Consider the following 19,272-nt stretch of genomic DNA (forward strand, 5'->3'; position numbering starts at 1 on the left):
TGCCTTTGGTTTTTATATTCATGTTATGCTTTTACTTAGATTCCTTTTCTATCATTGTAGAGCATCTCTTTAACTTTTTTTTTTCATGGAGGGAGGAAAGAAACTCTCTGAATTTCATGTCTGAAAATATCCTTATTTTTTCCCCACACATTTGATTTATATCCTGGCCCGTTCATACAATTCTAAGGTCATGTCCCCCACTCACCCCAGTTGAGCATCTTAAAGTTTACAGCCCTTTTGTTTTTTAACATTGAGTTTTACTGATGAGAAGTTTAATATCACTCAGATTCTTTTTATTTTATAAGGCAGCCCTTCTCCCCTTTGACATTTTTTATTATTTTATTTTTGTCTGTGAACTCATAAATTTCATCAGGGTATTTTTAGTTAAGGGTCTTTTCATAATTCTGAGCTCTTTCAGTCTGATGCTTTGGGTATATCTCTTTAGCTTAGGGAATTTTTACTGTATTTTTCTTTGTTTTCTTATCTGCATTGTCAGTGTATTCTTCTGAAATGTTTCTTAAAAGAGTGGTGGGCCTTCCTTATCTTGACTTCCATACCTCTTAATGTATATTTCCCAATTTTTGTATTTTTATTTCATTTATCATTAGATTTATTCAACTTTAGTTTTTAGATCACCACGTTGCCTTGAATTTATTTAGTCCTTCCATTTATATTTTGATTTTCACAATTCTATTTTAATCCTAATCGACGCTATATAAAATTTTCCATAGATTTCTTATTTTTCATGGCAGCAAGTTCTTGTTTTATAAATGTAACACTCTTTCCAGTGGTTTCCTGAAATTGCTCTATTTCTTCTCATCTCAGTTGTCTTGCTTATACACTTGCACAATTTTTCCTAAAATTTCTGGTGATTTCTGGTTGTCGATTCATATATATGAATGAAAGATAAGATTTCTTATTATAGGTAGCTTGTATGGGTTCCTCTGTACTTGAGTAGATTCCCTATCTGACCTCTTCCTTGACTGGGAAAGCTGGGTGAATGGGCTTAGAGAGCTTAGCAATCAGACTTCCTTGTACAATATGCAAGTGGAAATCCAGCATCCCCAAGAAAGAAGGGCCCTGCTCTGGGGGTAGAAAGCTTTCCTGTAGTTCACTCACTAGACTCTGTCCTCACCTTCCATGAGATGTGGAGCCCAGGGTTACCTCAGGTTGTACTCTGCTGCTTCTTGGAGTCTACGGCTATTCCTGGAGTCCATTCTTAGACAGATGGCATTGGCAAAGAGTTCTCTGGGGACTTCCCTGGTGGTGCAGTGGTTAAGAATCCGCCTGCCAATGCAGGGGACACGGGTTCGAGCTCTGGTCCAGGAAGACCCCACATGCCACGGAGCAACTAAGCCCACGCACCACAACTACTGAGCCTGAGCTCTAGAGCCCGTGAGCCACAACTACTGAGCCCGTGAGCCACAACTTCTGAGCCCACATGCCACAACTACTGAAGCCTGTGTGCCTAGAGCCTGTGCTCTGCAACAAGAGAAGCCACCGCAATCAGAAACCCTCACATCACAATGAAGAGTAGCCCCGCTCTCCACAACTAGAGAAAGCCCACGCACAGCAACGAAGACCCAATGCAGCCAAAAATAGATAAATAAATAAATTAATTTAAAAAGAAAAAGAGTTCTCTGACCTCACTCTGTGTGTAAAAGCCCCAGCTGCCAACAGCATCCCTTAGAAGAGGGAGATGGGTCTCAACAAGCCCAGCTGCTCCGAATGTAGTTCTTTGATGAATTACACTGATGGCTTCTCCTTGGCCTATGGTTGTTGCTTTAGCTGGAATGGTCTCTCTGGCTCTCTTGGGAAGAAGAGAACTTCCTTCTGGTGTCTTGGGCTGTAGTGTCTTGGCTGTTCTAATGTAACCATTAGTTTTACCCCATCTGCTTAGATCTTCATGCTTTAGAGCTTCTCAAGATTTCCAGTCCATTGGTGGCCCTCTTTCTTGTTTTCCCGTGCTATTGTGCTTTCATTTTTTATATGACATCTTTTCTGTTATTCTAATAGGACCTTGGGGCATGAGGCTAGTCATTGTGTAGGTTTGTAAGGTCATTCCACTGTATTATACAAGAAACCAACTTGTATTTAACCTGTTAAACATTACAGAGCCACTGTTTCCAAATAGTGTTTGTGGTCTAGGTTCAGTGTTGAGGGAAAATGTTTTTGGTCAAATAAAAATATATAAGCATACACTGCATACTTCATATGTAAAACCATCTTGACAACAGCTGGCAAGATTATTCATTGCCTCAGCAGAGAATGGATTTTATTGAGTGATTGTGAATCTTTCTAAATCACCTTGTGATTTACCAGCTGCAGTGAGCCTAGTCGAACTCAGTGAGGGTTTATTGAAACTGATTGCTGTTTATTGTTCATTAAGGAATTTAGTCTTAAGCACATGATGTCTGTTTTTATCAAAACATATATAACTCTACAAAGCCTACATAGAGTGTGTATATATATATATATATAAAATCTCTCTCTCTCTCTCTAGATATAGATATAGATATAGATATAGATATATATCTAGAGAGAGAGAGAGAGATTTTAGCACATACCTTCTGTGAATGGGGTATTAGGTGTCTGTAAAATAGAAATTTATTACCAGCAATTACTATTGATGTCAATTTGCTCTTTTACTTTCCATAAACCGTAGAGAATATTTGATGCCAGCATGCTGCTAAATTAATTTATGTAAGAATTTCTGTCTATGCTTAATGCCATGACTTTTACTTTAATGTTGGTTTAGGACTAAATGCCTTATCAGTTAACTTTTTTTTTTTTTGTACATTGACTTGGTGTTCTGCATATTAGCTATAATTTTTCTTTGAAAATGAATATATAAATTTGTATATTCATCTAGTGTTTTATAATCTTGGATTTTAATAATAAATAGCTGAAAAAAAATTTTTTTTAACTTTTTAATTTATATTGGAGTGTAGCCGATTAACAATGTTGTCATAGTTTCAGGTGCGCAGCAAAGCGACTCAGCGGTACATATACATGTATCCATTCTCCCCCCCAATTTTTTTTGCTGATGAAATATTTCTAATAAAGAGGAAACATTCGTACTTAAATGTTCTAGACTTACTGGATTTAAGGAAAAATTTAAAAATAGACCTATCTTTCAACTGTGTCATCAGATTATATTGCCTACCACCTCAATTGTAACTTTTATAGACCCCTGGGTGGCCCCCCTATATTCCTCAATAGTTTTAACTCTATAGACGTCTGGGTGGTTTCTTTGTATTTCTCAATAGCTTTAACTCAATATATTGCCATTCTTTCTAATACTACATCTGTGTTCATTCTTGCAATTTTTGTATACATGTAAATGACCTTTCCATCACACTGACCTCTTTGTTGAACTCCTCTCACCCAGTGATCTATTTTTCACCTTATTTCCTGTCTTAGCCACTCCTGTTGTTGTTACTCAATAACTGCAGTTCTCCGGAGTCTCACTTTCAAGCATCCTTCTCTCCAACCATCTTCTCCTCTTTATCTAGCTCACTGCCTCTAGTATCCCAACCCCAACTTTTCTTTGACCCTACCTGGATGTCCAATCCATTGACCCTACCACATTTTCATTTTCCGTTACCTCTTTGATGTCCTTGCTCAGCTTAATTCTGGGGCCAGTGGCCAGTCGTTATAATTGCTCCATTGCACGTACTCCCAAGTATTGCTACCTTGCCCCTCTCTCAGCTCATCCTACTCAATTAGTTAAACCATAAATCTGCCTAAAGACAAATTTTTGCCTCTTTCATGCCTACACCTATGCAGCTGAACAGGGCTGGGAGAAAAACATGCTACCACACAAACTTGCCTTACTTTAAATTTGTGACAACAAATCTCAAGTGGCCAGGTAATCCTACACTCCTGGGTCACTATTTTTCATTTTTTTCCCTTTTCTCAAAACTCCCAGTCTTCATCTCCCATTCTCTGTTTCTGCTGTTGATGCTTGTTTCCTACTTCCAGACAATTTGAAGAGGAAACCCACAGACCAACAACTGCAGAGCAGGGATACCTTTCTCTTTGGTTCACTGACCACCTGCAATGCACAGTGTCTAGTTTATAGTGAGTGCTCAATAAATATCTGTTGCACAAATGAAAGAGAATGACTGTCATTCTAAAGTAAGCACTGAAAAATATTAATTGAAAAATTGCTGTGAACACTGTCTGTCTCTTCTGTCTGGCTAGTTCACAGCTCCTTTCCCATGTTCTCGTTGGAACGCTTGGTCTTCCACCACTGAGCCATCCCTTGTTCATTGCTCTGTATTATAGTGAATGGCACTGACATCAGCTCAGTCATTCAAACCCAACACCTGGGTGATTCATTCTTTTTTTTTTTTTTAGATGTTGAGGGTAGGAGTTTATTAATTAATTAATTTATTTTTGCTGTGTTGGGTCTTCGTTTCTGTGCGGGGGCTATCTCCAGTTGTGGCAAGCGGGGGCCACTCTTCATCGCGGTGCGCGGGCCTCTCACTATCGCGGCCTCTCTTGTTGAGTAGCACAGGCTCCAGACGCGCAGGCTCAGTAGTTGTGGCTCACGGGCCTAGTTGCTCCGCGGCATGTGGGATCCTCCCAGACCAGGGCTCGAACCCGTGTCCCCTGCATTAGCAGGCAGATTCTCAACCACTGCGCCACCAGGGAAGCCCTGATTCATTCTTTAACCTGATTTGACCCACTCCTCGCCGGGTCAGGTCTACTTTTAGAAATGTATGTATAAAGTCAGGCCGTTGCTTTGCACCCTCACTTAAAACACCACCGTATAGTTCAGTAGTCTCTGAACAGTTTCGGCACATCTTTTCAAAGGGTAAATCAATTTCAATTCCTTAATTAACATCCTTCACTAGCTTTGCATTCCGTTTAAAGTAATATTCAGTCTATAGGTCAACCAACAAAGCCCTGCAAGTTCTGGCAACTGCCTACCTCTTCAACTCACTATTCCCTACTGGCATTTGACAGCTCTTTAGAATATACCAAGCCCCACAATGCCCAGGAGTCTTTGCATTTATTCTTCTCTCTGCCTGAACTACTAGATTTTTGAAGGTCTGGTTCTAGTTTTACCCTCAGGTCTCAGATCAAATATCATTTCCTCAGAGAGGCTTTCTTGATCACTCCCTGTAATATATCTTACCCCCATTTGTCTAATATATTCTCTGCCTTTTTTCCATAGAACTTTCCAGAATCTATATTTATTTTACTTATTGACTTTACTGTTTATTGTCTTACTCTTCCAAAGAATGTAAGCTCCCTAATCCCTGGGCCATGCCAGTCTTGTTTATTCTGAGATGAGAGCCTACTATAAATATGTGATATGAAAGTGAAAGATATATCAAGGGAACTTTTGCTCTCTGTAGAATCTAGAGCATCTTATCATAAGAGATGAAACCACAGGTTGGGGACTGTGTTTAGGTAGTTTTGAATGCTATGAAGGGAGGTATGTGGGGTTTGTTTGTTTTTTGTGGGGATTTTTTTTTCAGGTAATAATGCAGCTACAGAAGGTTTTTAGTAAAGTTATTGACATGATTTATTCATTTATTCATTCTTTCTTTTAGCACATGTGCCAGGAACTGTTCTTTGATCTTGGGAAACAAAGATGTCTAAGACATGTTTCCTGACCTCAAGAACTCTTCAGAGAGCTGAACTGGTAAACACATGATTTAATACAGTGGCATGAGTGTTGTGTACAATTGTATTTGTAATATTATTCAAACACTTACTATGCCTAACTAACTCTGCTTGGAGCTGATCAGAGCCTTTTTTTTTTTATTCCATGTGGTTCCTATTATGCTGGTGACTTCTTTGAAGCTATACTTAGTAGGCATCTGTGTCATCATTTGCCCACAATTCCTTCTTCTTTTAATAAATGCCATTTTTAACATTCATATGGCAATTAAAAAGGCTATAATTTTCTTCCTGTCCTTACGACTCTAGCCTCAGTCGGATAGCTCCAGGTGGGCAACTGATCAATACGTCCACTCTATCTCTGCTGGGAATATTTATATTGAAGACTCAGAGACTCAAAGTTCACTTCTATCTGTTGATCTAAGATGTAGGGGCTCAGTAGGTTGGCTGTGTGTGACTGTGTAGCACTGCAGTCCTGGAAGACCAGGAATCATGTTTCCTAGCAGGTGGAGAAAGCCAGATGCAAAGAAAGATAAAGGATGTGGCCAGATGAGAGACGGAGAGAGACACGTGGCAGGTTTCAGGTGCTTGCCTCCCCTTGTTCCTGAGACCCAGCATCATCACTGCACTTCCTGTAGATTGGCTGTCCAACCCATTCCGGAATCCATAAGCCAAAATATCCACCTATGCATCCAAGCTAGAGGTTTGACTGAGCCATACTCTTTTTCCAATATTATCATTGTTTTCAGTTTTATTGTGATTTAATTGACATACAGCACTGTGTAAGTTTAAGGTGTACAGCATAGTGCCTTCACGTACATATATTGCAAAATGATTACCACAGTAAGTTTAGTTAACATCCATCATCTCATATAGTTACAAAACAAGAGAAAATCTTTTTAAAATCCCTAGAAAAAGCTAGATTTTTAAGAAAGAAATATGGTTGAATTCTCAAAAGGAATAACGGGGAAAAAAATGGAAAGTAATCCCAATATATAGATACAGTGAAATAATCTTCAAGTTCAAAAAGCAAAAAACAGACATTTCTGTGCAAACCAAAACACATAAAATTTGTCACCACTAAAAGAAAGGTATTCCTTATGCTGCTGAGAATAATCCCAGATGGATGGTTAGAGATGAATGAAGGTATAAAAGCAATAAAAATGGTAACTATGCGGGTACATATAAATGTATGCTAATGGCATGAAATAAAAATTAAAAACGCCTTGTGGGGTTTAATCTATGTGTATATATTTCATATATAATTTTATATATTATATATATGTTATATATGTAATTATAGTACACAACAATAAAAATAAAAGCCAGGGGTGATAAGTGGTATCAAAGTATTCTAAATTCCTTGCAAAATCTGAGATGAGGGAAAAATACCAATTAATACTTAATGTAGATAAGTCAAGTATTAATTTTTAATCTCTGGGTAACCACTAAAAGAATCTTAAAAGTGTGTATAACTTTCAGACTAACAGAGGGAAAAGTAGAATAAATTTCAATCAACCCAAAGAAAATAAGAGAAAAATGAACATAATCTTGGCAGAATAACTAGAAAGGTGATAGAAACAAAATAGGATGAGTTTTTCCACAAGACATTAGAGTTATTGTATAGCTGTAGTCATTAAGATATTGCAATGATGGTATAAGATTGACAAATAGATTAATGAAATAAAATGTAGTCCTAGAAATAGGCCCATACATATATGGTCCCTTTGATTTGTGACTCTTTTAGGATGGAATCAGAGTAAGGCTTACTAAGTAGTAGTGTTCACCTAGGATGGTCCAATGTATCCATAACCAATTTGAAGGTATCCTTGCCATAGAGACAGAAATGTGGACATCCTTTCCTTAGATCATCGGTTCCAAAAGGAAGTGCCGGCTGTGCACTATGAAATTTCTTCATTCTGTCATGCTGAGCACCCTGTTTTAGTTACACATTATTTATAAATGACAAAAGGCTAAAATAAAGTAATTCTTACTCAACTGAGGGACAGCCTCCTTACTCAACTTCTACATACATCTACTACTTCCACCATGGATTGATTTAGTTATTTTCTTTGAGTCATGAAGTGCTTACGTATTTCTGCTGAGTTTCACCTCTATTGCACTCCTACAGAGATATTTTCAAGACCATGGAAAGTCCTACCTAACATCAAAATAGTTGCGTTGATAGACTATACAATGGTATATAGGATATATCAATAGATACAGGATAGATATATCAATAGATATATTGATATATCAATAGATATATATAGGATATATCAATAGATATAGGATAGATATATATCAATAGATATATCAATAGATAAGGATATATATATATATCCTTAACTAAAAGTATTTCCATATGGTATGCTAATATTTCTCTGAAGACCTTGATGTTTGTGTAGAAATTTAACTACAAGCTTGTATGTTTATATGAAAACTGTTTCAAAATGGATACTAAATATTCAATAATTAAATACTAAATCTACTTTAGCATCTCTGATACAGCAATGTCATCTCTGAATTAGAGGAGGGATTAATAGGTATTAGGCAAAATATTCTGTCACTTGTCACCTGCTGGTTAAATTTATTATTTGTCTATATTATTAAAAACAGAGAGAATTTAGTATCTAAAATTCAGCTCTAGAACTTAGAATGATTATTTTTTAATTGTGGTATTTTCATTATTCTTAATCTTCATTATAAAACTACTCTTTTTTTTTTTTTTTACTTTCCCTAACTGGATTATATTCTATAATATATAACGAGGTAGATTAGTTGCCTTTTACTGTGTATTACAAATGAGTATCATAACCTAATTTTATATTAAATGATATTTAAGAAGGGCCAAAGTGTCTTTCAAAACAGGGGTGAGAATTTCTTATTCCCTAGGCCTGTATGGTTGTGTTTGGATGCGTGGCTAAGATTGTTTGCATCGGTGGGTTGTTGGTGAGAGGCAGGTGACCTGAAATAAGCAGGGAGTTAACACACACCTTTGTAAAAGTGCATATATCCTAGTTGGGTTGTGCATCTTGTATGCAGTCCTTGAATGTATAGTGAGTGGTTAAATCTATGGAATATACTTGACACTTGTGCATATCAAACTCAATAAATAACTGATACTTTTAATTATTGCTATTCACATTGCTTCCTTTCCTGTTGAGCTCAGCCTTCCAGTGAAATCTCAGTTCTGGTTGGGAATGAGAGAACGTTTAGGGTGGGCCTGGGCATCGTCCTGAGGTGGAGGAAGGTTGATTAACCAGAGGACAGTTTGAGTTCTGTGAACGGAAGTCTGACCGGAAAACATCAAACAGATGTCTGTCCCCTTCTCACTTGTGCATGGAAACCTAGATGCTGCACTGGAACCTATTTGTTGCCAAAGCCAAAACTCGTAACAGAGCCTAGAGGTGTAATGAGGCAGAAAAAAAAATGTCCTCCATTCTACTTCTATTTAGAAAAATGGAATGAATGAAAAGGCAAGGGTTCTGGTGGGGGTGGAAACCAAGTGGGATTCTATCAGTTGGGAATGCTGACATCAATTTAAAATAAGGCTGTTTCAGAAAAATAAGCTACTTTGGAGACAACTGATTTTCAGGTGGATAGTCTCTCATTTATTTGTTGACAATTCAATGCCCACTAACTACCTATTTATGAAAAACAGGTGGTGGTGGAGAGGGTGAGTGTTTGGAAGGTTGTGATCTCATGCAAATTTTTAATAAGACCTAATTAAAAAGAAAATTGAAACATATGCAGATTTAGAATGAATTAATTCAGCTCTCAGATCTTAATGCCAGCTTTGAACTAAAATATTCTACAGATGGTAATGTGCCACATGCCAATTAATATTTAAGATAATTATGGTGTTGAGTAAAAAATATATTTGATTGACACCACTTCCATTTTACTATAGTGTAATATCCTTTATATTTACTGATTTAACAAAAAGACTATATGATGAGAAAGTCCTGAGATTTTGGAAATGGTTTTAATTTTGTTTCCTGATAACTTTCTACTGAGGCTAGTACTTACCTCTCAGGAAATGAAGTAAGAAGTAACTTACTCCCAAGTAAGAAGTTAAGTAAATTTTTAGGCAGAATGCCATGCTGTCTGTTTGTTGTGTGACCTGAAGCAAGGATTCTTAACCTGGAGTCAGTGAAACCTTAGAGGGTTAGCCCATGGATGGGTAAACACCCAGGAATATTATGTAAGATTTGATGTTTGTGTGTATACATGTAGTTTTTGGTTTTTTAACCAAGAGATTCCATAGCTTTCATCAGATGAAAAGAATCTATTAAAATGTTTTCTACTGTTGCCTGATTACTCATTCCCTTAACTACTCACACATTATTTAATAATAAATGACTATGATGAGCTACCAACTCATTCATGGTTTTGCTTTTATCTAGTGGACGTTAAAATTAAAATGTATTTTGTGACAGTCATTACTGCTATTTAGTTAGCATTCATTCTCCAACTTATTAATTATGGCCGTGCTCTATATAGTACAAGGTTATAATAGCCCTAACTTCCATGTATTCACATGATGTATAATACAAATTTGCAGTCAGTAATTAATGATTTATGTTCCCTAGATTCTTTTTCAAAATTTTTAAAAATAATGTTATCTTCCTATATATTTATGTTTTAAAAATAAATATATTTGAATTGGTAACAAAATTATAATTAACAAAAAAGGAAACATATCAATGCAGGGGCTGTCTCAATATTCATGAAGTTAAAGACTGCAGTTTATACTAAACTGTATTGAGAGCATTAATTAGTTTTATAATCAGAAAAAGTAAAGCCAATAAAAAGATGCAATGTACATAGTCTATCAAAAACATATGCTATAAAAATATCTGACAAAAACGGTAATAACAGTAGTGGTAATAATAAACATAAATATATAAAAATAATATAGAAATATATAAAAGCCATAATAAACTTGAAAATATTAGCTAACACCACCTTTGGGTAGATCATTAAGGGGGGTTTAGTCAGGAAAACAGAAGCAACTCCATATCTGGGTCATATAGGGTTGAATACAAATAAGTTTGCATGATGGAGAGTTAGAAGGTCGGGGCACAGAGGCCAGGGAAATGCTGTCTGTCGCCAAAGGTGGAGGAGCCCACCCTGAAAATCACCACCTGGATATCCAAAGCAAGTGGTTTTCAATTCCTTGCCTGGAAGCTGCTGCAGTTCTCCAGTACTTTTGTACCGCTCCTACAGCTATCCCAGTCTGCACTGGAGGTTTCCACAAATTTGCTGGGAAGCTGATGTGAATCCCTCATCTTCCATCACATCTGCTTGCAATCAACTCCAGAGATTAATTTCTTCTGCTTCTCTTACTTTCTAAGTCTTCTATGAATTCCTCACATTGGGATACTGTACGCTAACCCAGATCATATAAAGAAGATTCTGGGAAAGTTCCCAGCCTTAGAAGAAAATGTTAGGCCTCCCATCACGATAGGCTACATATATCCCAAGCACTTTATGAATGCTTTGCGATCATTATCGTATTTAATCCTCCTGGCACCCGTATCATGTAGGTACTATTATCATCCATATTTAGTAGATGAAGTATTGAACGTTAAAGTGATTGAGTTTCTTGCCCAAAGTCATACAGCTACTAAGACGAGTGATTTGAAAAAGTGTCCGTAAGATTTCATTCAAAGCCTCTGTGTCTAATCGCTGCCTTATCCTGTTTCTTCTATTGCATCTCGCTTACGTCGGTAATATTATTGATATCAATTAACTACGAGTTAAATCCTCTGTTAAGGACAGCTGCTAATATATTTTGTTTGCAACTTGAATGCCCCACCTTTAACTAGCCTTTGAGTGCAAACAGGGTCACATTAAAATTAATACCTTTATTTTATCAATTCCCAAGCCCTTGGCCTAAAATTTCCACACAGTTTTTGTTCCAGGACAGGAGTGCTATTGCCATTTCCATTGTTTCAAGTTATTTATGCCCACAGCCAAAACCTCCCAGGGATCCTTGGCTAGAGGAAAGCTTGAAAACCACCGAAGGAGCAAATGAGGAGGGCGGCCCATACTACAGGCCTGATTCCTGGTTGACAGGCAAGGGTATTAGTAGAAGCTGCTCAGGCGGGGACCCTCCAAACCTTCTTGCCAAAGTTCAGGGCAGCCTCTGAGCCTAAGGCCTGAGCTCTGGGGAGGGCTCTCGTCACGGAACTGTCAGACGGGGACCGGGCCCTGGTCCTCCTGGTCCTCCGAGCTGGGGAGCATCCTCATTGGGTCTGAGGCTGAAGTCTCTGGTGTGGGCAAGGCAGGAGGGTGGGGTTTCTGGCTCCAGACACGATTCAGTACATACAGGGATACCCTGGCACACTGCAGCCAGCTCCCGGGGTGCTGGGGTCGCCATCTAGACCGTGGCAGGGTTCCCGGGCTCTGCAGACGGCGTCCCTGGACAGGCTTGGGGCAGCGGCCCAAAAGCCACGTCGGTGTATCTCCCTCAGGACAGCTGCGGGGGCGACTGCATTCCGGAGCAGGAAGAGGGTGATGCTCCAGGGACCCTTGCTGGGGAGCCTGCTCTCAGGCGCTCAGGCACCACTAGGGCTCGGGACTGGCGGGCGGGATTACCCGGACCCGCGTCTGCGCCTGAGCCCGCGCCCCAGAGTGCGCCTGCGCGGGGCCGCCTTCCGGCAGAGCGGGAGGCGTCGGCGGAGCGCGTTGTTGCCGCGCCGGGTGGCGTCCGCGCGGGCGACGGGCGGCCCAGTAGGGGAAGGCCGGATGCAGCGTCGCTCTGTTGGTCAGGCTCTGACACCCAGGAGTTCCATGGCACAACTCTTACGCTCAGGGTAAGAATAGTAAATGAGCCCCGCTCTCCCTCCCCGGAAGCACAGAACATTCCCTAACGACGTTCGGCCTCCATCCCCGACATTGGCCCGCTCTTCTGGAATACTCTTTTCCTTATGGTGGCGGGTCCCTGACCACCTTCTGTGGTCTGGTGTCTCTCTTCCACCTGACCTTCAAGGTGCGCGGCTCCTTTCTCATCTCCTCGGTCTGTGGGCCCCTCGTTTCTATCTCTGTGTGTCTCAGTCCTAGTGGGGAAACCAGTCTTTTTATTGCCGGTAACATCTTTGCAAATCTGAGGATTTAAAATGTTCACGTCTGGGAAAGAGTTTAAGTCCTCAGAATCATTAAAGTCTGAATGCCAGTGGTTATACATGGATTGAGTGAGAAGCAGGGTAATTCCTCTTATAAATGCAATAATCTAGAACTAGACTCTTGATCAGCCAAGATACCCAATACACCTTATTGCAAACATTAGCTTTTCATTTTGTTTATGACGGTTTTTGTCCTGTGTCTTTAATCTCGTATGTTCATTCATGGAATATAAAGGTATCCAAAACTAGCTACTAGATGGATGCTATTTAAAAAAAAAATTAACAGTGACTACTTGGTCTATTATGACTGTATGGTCCATCTCCTAAAGACAATATAAGGACACTTCAGTTTATTTTAAAGGGAAAAAAACCCAGAAACTTTCCATCTAACTTAAAAGTTAAAAAAAAAAAAAGTGCATGAGATCTTCAGAGATTTCAGGGTAGAAATTGCTTTAGCTTTAAAGCCCTGTTATCTGACCTAATTTTGCTTTATCGGAGTGCCCAGGCCTTCTGTGACAAGAGTAATCTAGTTGGTCCTTCTATTTATTTTTCTATTTTCTCATAGCTTTTGTAATGTACAGTTAATTTAAATAGAATATAATGCATCTTTTCTACAGTAGCAAAATCTAAAATGTTTTAAATTATGTTCCACTTCTGTGTAATTGGGTTTTAATTGAACTTTGCATTGCTGTACCATGTAGAGGAATGACCTCTTAAGTTATAACCATAATAATTGAGACTTTAAATAACAGAAGAAGACCTTTGCCAACTGGTTGTTTGCTTACTGTTTTTTAGAATATAAAAACGTCTTATGTTTGTCTGACAAATATTTTGCTTCACAGTGTGTTCATGGTAGAAATCCTTTCCTCTTTTTAGTTCCAACTTTATGTTCAGTCTGCACATTTTTGATATACCTTGAATTATTTTATCCATATCTCTGAGATCAACTTGGAATCTTGTCATCTATAAAATCCATTTAGCCTCTACTCAGATAAATCCATGTGTTTCTAGACTATTATAAATGTCAACAAATATCCCTGAGATACAACAGCAGTTTCTTGTGTAGGAGTTCAGAAGAGTGTGTTTTGCTGGGCTAAGAAATCTATGGATGCTTTAATTGTTGTTTATTAGGACAATAAGGGATTTTAATTTCTAATATTTACCTGGGGTCAGTAAACCAAATATTCATTGATTCATTGAACACCACCTATGAACTAGGTAGAATCTAGACCCTAAGGAGAGAGTAGAGATCAAACCAGGCTGGTCCTTGGTCTTACTGCTGTAGTAGCAGGGGGAGAAGAGTCAGGCACAGACTGATGAGCAAATATTAAATGAGATGATTCTGGAGAGTGCTAAATACTGCGAAGAAGATAAGTGATAAAAGCTTATGAAGATTCATTAGGGTAAAGCTTTTTAAAGAAGATATCATTAGAGACTGAATGATGACAAGCCAGCCATCTGAACATCCTGGAAAAGAGCATTCAAGGCAAAGGAAATAGGCCACCAACAAAAAAAGACAATGGGATGGGGAATTTCCAGTATCCCTTCCATTAGCAGTCCTAATACCTGATACCCAGTGTATCACTAGAACCACTGCCTCTCACAGAATCTGAACTTAAAATGACAATTGACAGACTAGAATTCTGGGCTAAACCCAACATGATGAAATGTGACTAATATGAATCTAAAGTGGTGCATGCAAGTTCACAAACCCAGTTGCACAGCACAAAGTGATGTTCAGTTGGCTTGGCAGCTGTTCATCGGAGAACAGTCTGGGGATTCTAATGGACCACAAATTGGCACTTACTCTTGCTGTTCCTGACTGGCAAAAACAATGTGTAGATATTACCCTTAAGCAGATTTCTCCCCAATTTAAAGCATCATTAGAGCTGTCTAAAAATGGGACTCTCCATTGCTTCACTCGTTAAAAAAAAGAAAGAAAGAATAAGAACAAGAAAGAATGAATACCTATCAGGGCTTTTGGAAAAAGGAACTTCTGATGGGGAACCAGTTGAAGACATTTTTTGGTTTCTGTGAAGTTGTGACTTGTTACTTGTTTCTTTCATTCCAACAACATTTTCTTCATTTAGGGATATTTATATATAGTTAAGAAAGAAAAATGATATTGGTATATAAGGCATGTGGTGAGGTTTATTGAAAAGTTAATATATAATGGCATCTCTCAAAATAGTAATCTGAAGTTGAAAATTCTTTTCAGAATAAAGTTCTAGTTATGTTTTTGGACAAATATAATAATAAAAATAAATATATCTTGGCTTTGCCATGTATTAGCTGTGTAACACAGTTTACTTCTCTGCACTTCAGTTTCCTCAAGATTTGGGCAATAACTTGTGCTTGCCTGAAAAGATTATGATGAGGATTAAATTAGTTGTAGTGCTTGGCAGTAATAAGTTATATATACGTGTTTGCTGTTATTATTAGATGTAAACATATGCTTTACTTTGCCTTCAGGAATTAATGACCAAGTTAATTACTGAGACACCTGATCAGCCAATCCCATTTCTCATTGACCATCTTCAGTCTAAACAAGAAAACCGTGGACACCTTCAAAGAACTTTATCTGGATCTGCAGCTCTCTGGGCAGAAAGTGAAACATTAGGTAAATGAAAAATATATTTTGCAGTTAATGTTAATACATTTAAACTAAAATTTACGAAAGTCTTTCTCTTTATAATGAGTAAATCTAGGTGGTTGCCTAGGGTTTCATGTATTCATCGGAGACTTCATCTGTATGCTAAAATTTGTCAAAAAATATTCTTGAATTTGAATATATTGTTATGTATTAGCTTCAAAATATGGGCATCTTTGTATTCAATCTGAATAGAAATAAGATTCAGATTTGCATGAAAAGCTTTCGTTTCATATGAATGAAAACTAATTATTTTAAACTTCTTATCTTTTTATGAAGAATTTGAATTAAGTGCTTATGGAGCTCATCTGTGTAGAAAGATAAACAGTAGATTTCTACAGAGTTGCCTTTTTTGTAGCCCAAATGGATAATTACTCTCTGATTCCCTCAGTTCTTTTTTTTTTTTTTTTTTTTTTTTTGCGGTACGCGGGGCTCTCACTGTTGTGGCCTCTCCCGTTGCGGAGCACAGGCTCCGGACGCGCAGGCTCAGCGGCCATGGCTCACGGGCCCAGCCGCTTGGCGGCATGTGGGATCTTCCCGGACCGGGGCACGAACCCGTGTCCCCTGCATTGGCAGGCGGACTCTCAACCACTGTGCCACCAGAGAAGCCCCCCTCAGTTCTAATTTTACCTTATGTAGTAAGTTCAACCTGAGGAAGCTTTATTCACTCTACTGGGGAGCCAGCCTTACCAAGTATTCAATAACCTTACCTCCCCAATAAGCAGTGGTGATATAATTGGGTAGATGTGACTTCGATTTTTATTTATAAAATGTGTGTCCGACAGCTTATTTCTTTTACACCCTGGTCTGTTAGTTTGGAATTAGTATTTACTTCCAAACCCAAATCCCCACTCCCCCCAGACCTGTTGCTTGGGTAGCTGACTCCTCACCTGACTCCCATGGTATCTGACTGACAGGATTCCAGATGCTCCTGGGGATAACACCATCGCTTCTCTTCTCTTCATGCTCTATGGGATCCCATGAAAGGATTTTGGTTTTCTTTGGCTGTATTCTCATGTTGGTGCCTAAAGTGGGTAGCGAATAGGGTATCCTCTGAAGAATGTAGACAACTCTGGTGTTAGTTATCCATACAGAAGTTCTCTGCTGCATATAGGAAACTAGAATATGAGTTTTTGGCATACAAAAGAGGGGACTCTTGGTTTTTCTTGGCCTCACTGTCTTATTGTTAGATTCTTCGTAGGGTGGCTTTTAGGCATAGGCTCTGGTTTGTAGCTGCAGAGAAGGCACCATTCTTCTGAAGGTGGACCAGATAAACATCTATGAGCTCATTGAAGCTGATATGAGGCCATATTTATAAATTATCGTATCTGAAGAGACAGTAGTGTATTAAATTCTGTAGCTTTAATCAGCAGACATTTAATATCTCACATTTTTCACAGGTCAGAAGTCTGTGCAGGGTTTAACTAAATCTTCTGTTGAATCTGCAAAGCTGCAAATCAAGGTGTTGGAGGCTGGAATAGGATCTGCTTCCAAGCTCATTCAGGTTGTCGGCAGAATTAATTTCCTCGCAGCTGTATGACTGAGGTCCCTGTTTTCTTCCTGGATCTCAGCCAGGGGCTGTTCTCAGCAAATAGGTACAGCCCACAGTTCTTTGCCACATGACTCTTGCATCCTGGCAGCTTATTTCTTGAACAAGTCAGGGAATTTCTTTCATTCAAGTTTACTAAGATGGAATCTTATATAATACAATGTGATCATGGCATTGATATCCCATTACCTTTGCCATATTCTGTTGGTTTGATGCAAGACAAAGGTCCTGTCTACGCTCAAGGGGAGGGAATTATTTAGGGCATAACATCAAGGGACAGATGTCAGGGGGGATCACTTTAGAATTCTGACTAGCACAAGTACTTAATGACTCATTGCTTGGAGAGGGAAGGAGATTATTATAACTTCCAGTTTACTAGGGTAATGGCATAAGTGCTTGTTTAATAAAGCAAGATGGGAACACAGGACTAAATTTATGAAGACCCATAATAAGTCCAGTTCCTTTGGATGAATTTGAATTTCCTGTGGGGTATCTTAGTAGATAATTCCAGCAGGCTGTTGGATATGAGTCTAAAACTCTGGGAATGGGTTAAGGCAGGAGTCGCAGGTATGGCATTCAGGACTGTACACAATAAAACCATGTGAGTGGGAGAATGGGAGAAGTTGTGTTCAAATTTAGAATAGGAGATGGACTAGGAGAAGGCAAGGGTGAGGTGATATCTTTTGCCTTAAATTCTGCCTGTTTATTAGGAAGTGAGGTTGTCTGCTGAGGGCAAGAGGTTTGGGGATTGAATAGGGGAGATTGAAGTGAATGGTATTAATTGTGAAAAGTCACCATGGGGAAGAAAAGAAGAGTTGGCAAAGGGAAATAAAAAAGACTAAAGCAGTTAGTTCTGGGGCTTATCTGAAGTTCAAGGCATGAATTAATCATGGAAACCATGGGCAAGATTGTGATTTTTTCCCACAGTGCCCAGAAGTGCTGGGAGGAGGGACAGAAAAGCCTTTTGAGAGACTGATGAGAACTGTGGTCGTGCCCTAGTGAGGATGGAGGGTGGAAGAGCAGTTCTGCGAAGGAGCTGAGGGTATTTGTGGGTAAACTGTGCAAGTGATCGAAGCACATGGTCTGGTATGAGAGGGTAGGGAACAAGGAAACAGTGTAGACATAAAAAGCTAGTCAGAGAGCTAAAACCCTTTGAGAGACCTGTGTAAGAGGGGTGTGTGGTGAAAACATGAAAGATTGAGAAGCACAGGGAAATTGTGGTATTTGGGATCAAGACTTTGGAGGTGGAACGATTCCAGATGATGGGAACATCCTGTGGGTGACCTGAGTTTGGGGGTGTCTGATGTCCAGGGAAGTGAAGCTCTTTAGAGTTGAGGAGGACAGTGAAGTATGAGGTTCAGGGCATGGTTTGTTTAAGGATCAAGAGGTCACCAGGGTTTCATGCTCGCTGTTAAAAGGCCAAGGATGGGCTTCCCTGGTGGCGCAGTGGTTGAGAGTCCGCCTGCCGATGCAGGGGACATGGGTTCATGCCCCAGTCCGGGAAGATCCCACATGCCACGGAGCGGCTGGGCCCGTGAGCCATGGCCGCTGAGCCTGCGCGTCCGGAGCCTGTGCTCTGCAACGGAAGAGGCCACAGCGGTGAGAGGCCCGTGTACTGGGGAAAAAAAAAAAAAAGGTCAAGGGTGATGGTGCCAGTGTCTCGAGTAGGGCTGCGGCAGTAATCAGGATGCAGTAATGAAGAGGGATGAGCGGTAGAGACAGGCAGCACTTACCACAAGAGAGGAGAGACTTTCAGCTGAACGTGGATGGACCAGAAAAACGCAGTCTGTGGCAGGTGACACGTGGGGGAATGAACACCCTCCATTCCAGGAAACTGCAGAGGAGGGAGTGCCCTTGTGGAGAAAATGAGTGGCTCTTCTGACTTGAAGGAGGGGATTTGAAGATAGAGGGCTGTTTGTTTACCGTGGAACGTAGGCCCCAGAAGGTGAAGAGGAAAGATTTTAGAGGGAAGGGTATGGTGGGAGGGAGAAGGAAAGCATAGACTGATTCTGGGAGGTGAATGTTAACTGTGAAGTTATAATTCGGGTGACAGTAAATAATGCCAGTTTAAACTGTAACTGTAATTTTGAATTATCTCTTTTGGTGCTTTTTCTAATTAGTTAGAAAATGTCTCAGTCGTCAAAATATATAGGTCAGTACTTCTTGAAGTATCTGAAGGTGCCCTCTTTTTGCTTTTAAATGTATCCAGCATCTTGGGACATAACATCTTCTCAGAAGTCTGTCATTTAATGTCTAGGAGAAAATTGAAAGCAACCTTGTTTATACTCATTTTTCGATATTCT

The 19,272-nt window shown here is 39.4% G+C and overlaps 1 protein-coding gene across 1 annotated transcript in view; it reads left to right on the forward strand.

The window, feature by feature from the left end:
* The window catches only part of LOC308630061 (uncharacterized protein C8orf34 homolog), a gene marked incomplete at both ends in the record, with an annotated part of 332,109 nt that overhangs the window by 43,479 nt on the left and 269,358 nt on the right, over window positions 1-19,272 (forward strand). Inside the window, 1 exon segment of the mRNA XM_081258441.1 lies at window positions 15,243-15,390. Coding sequence (XP_081114567.1) covers window positions 15,243-15,390 — 148 coding nt within the window.

The sequence above is a fragment of the Mesoplodon bidens genome, assembly GCF_964165515.1.
Source record: "Mesoplodon bidens genome assembly, chromosome: 16".
Taxonomy (NCBI): Eukaryota; Metazoa; Chordata; class Mammalia; order Artiodactyla; family Ziphiidae; genus Mesoplodon; species Mesoplodon bidens.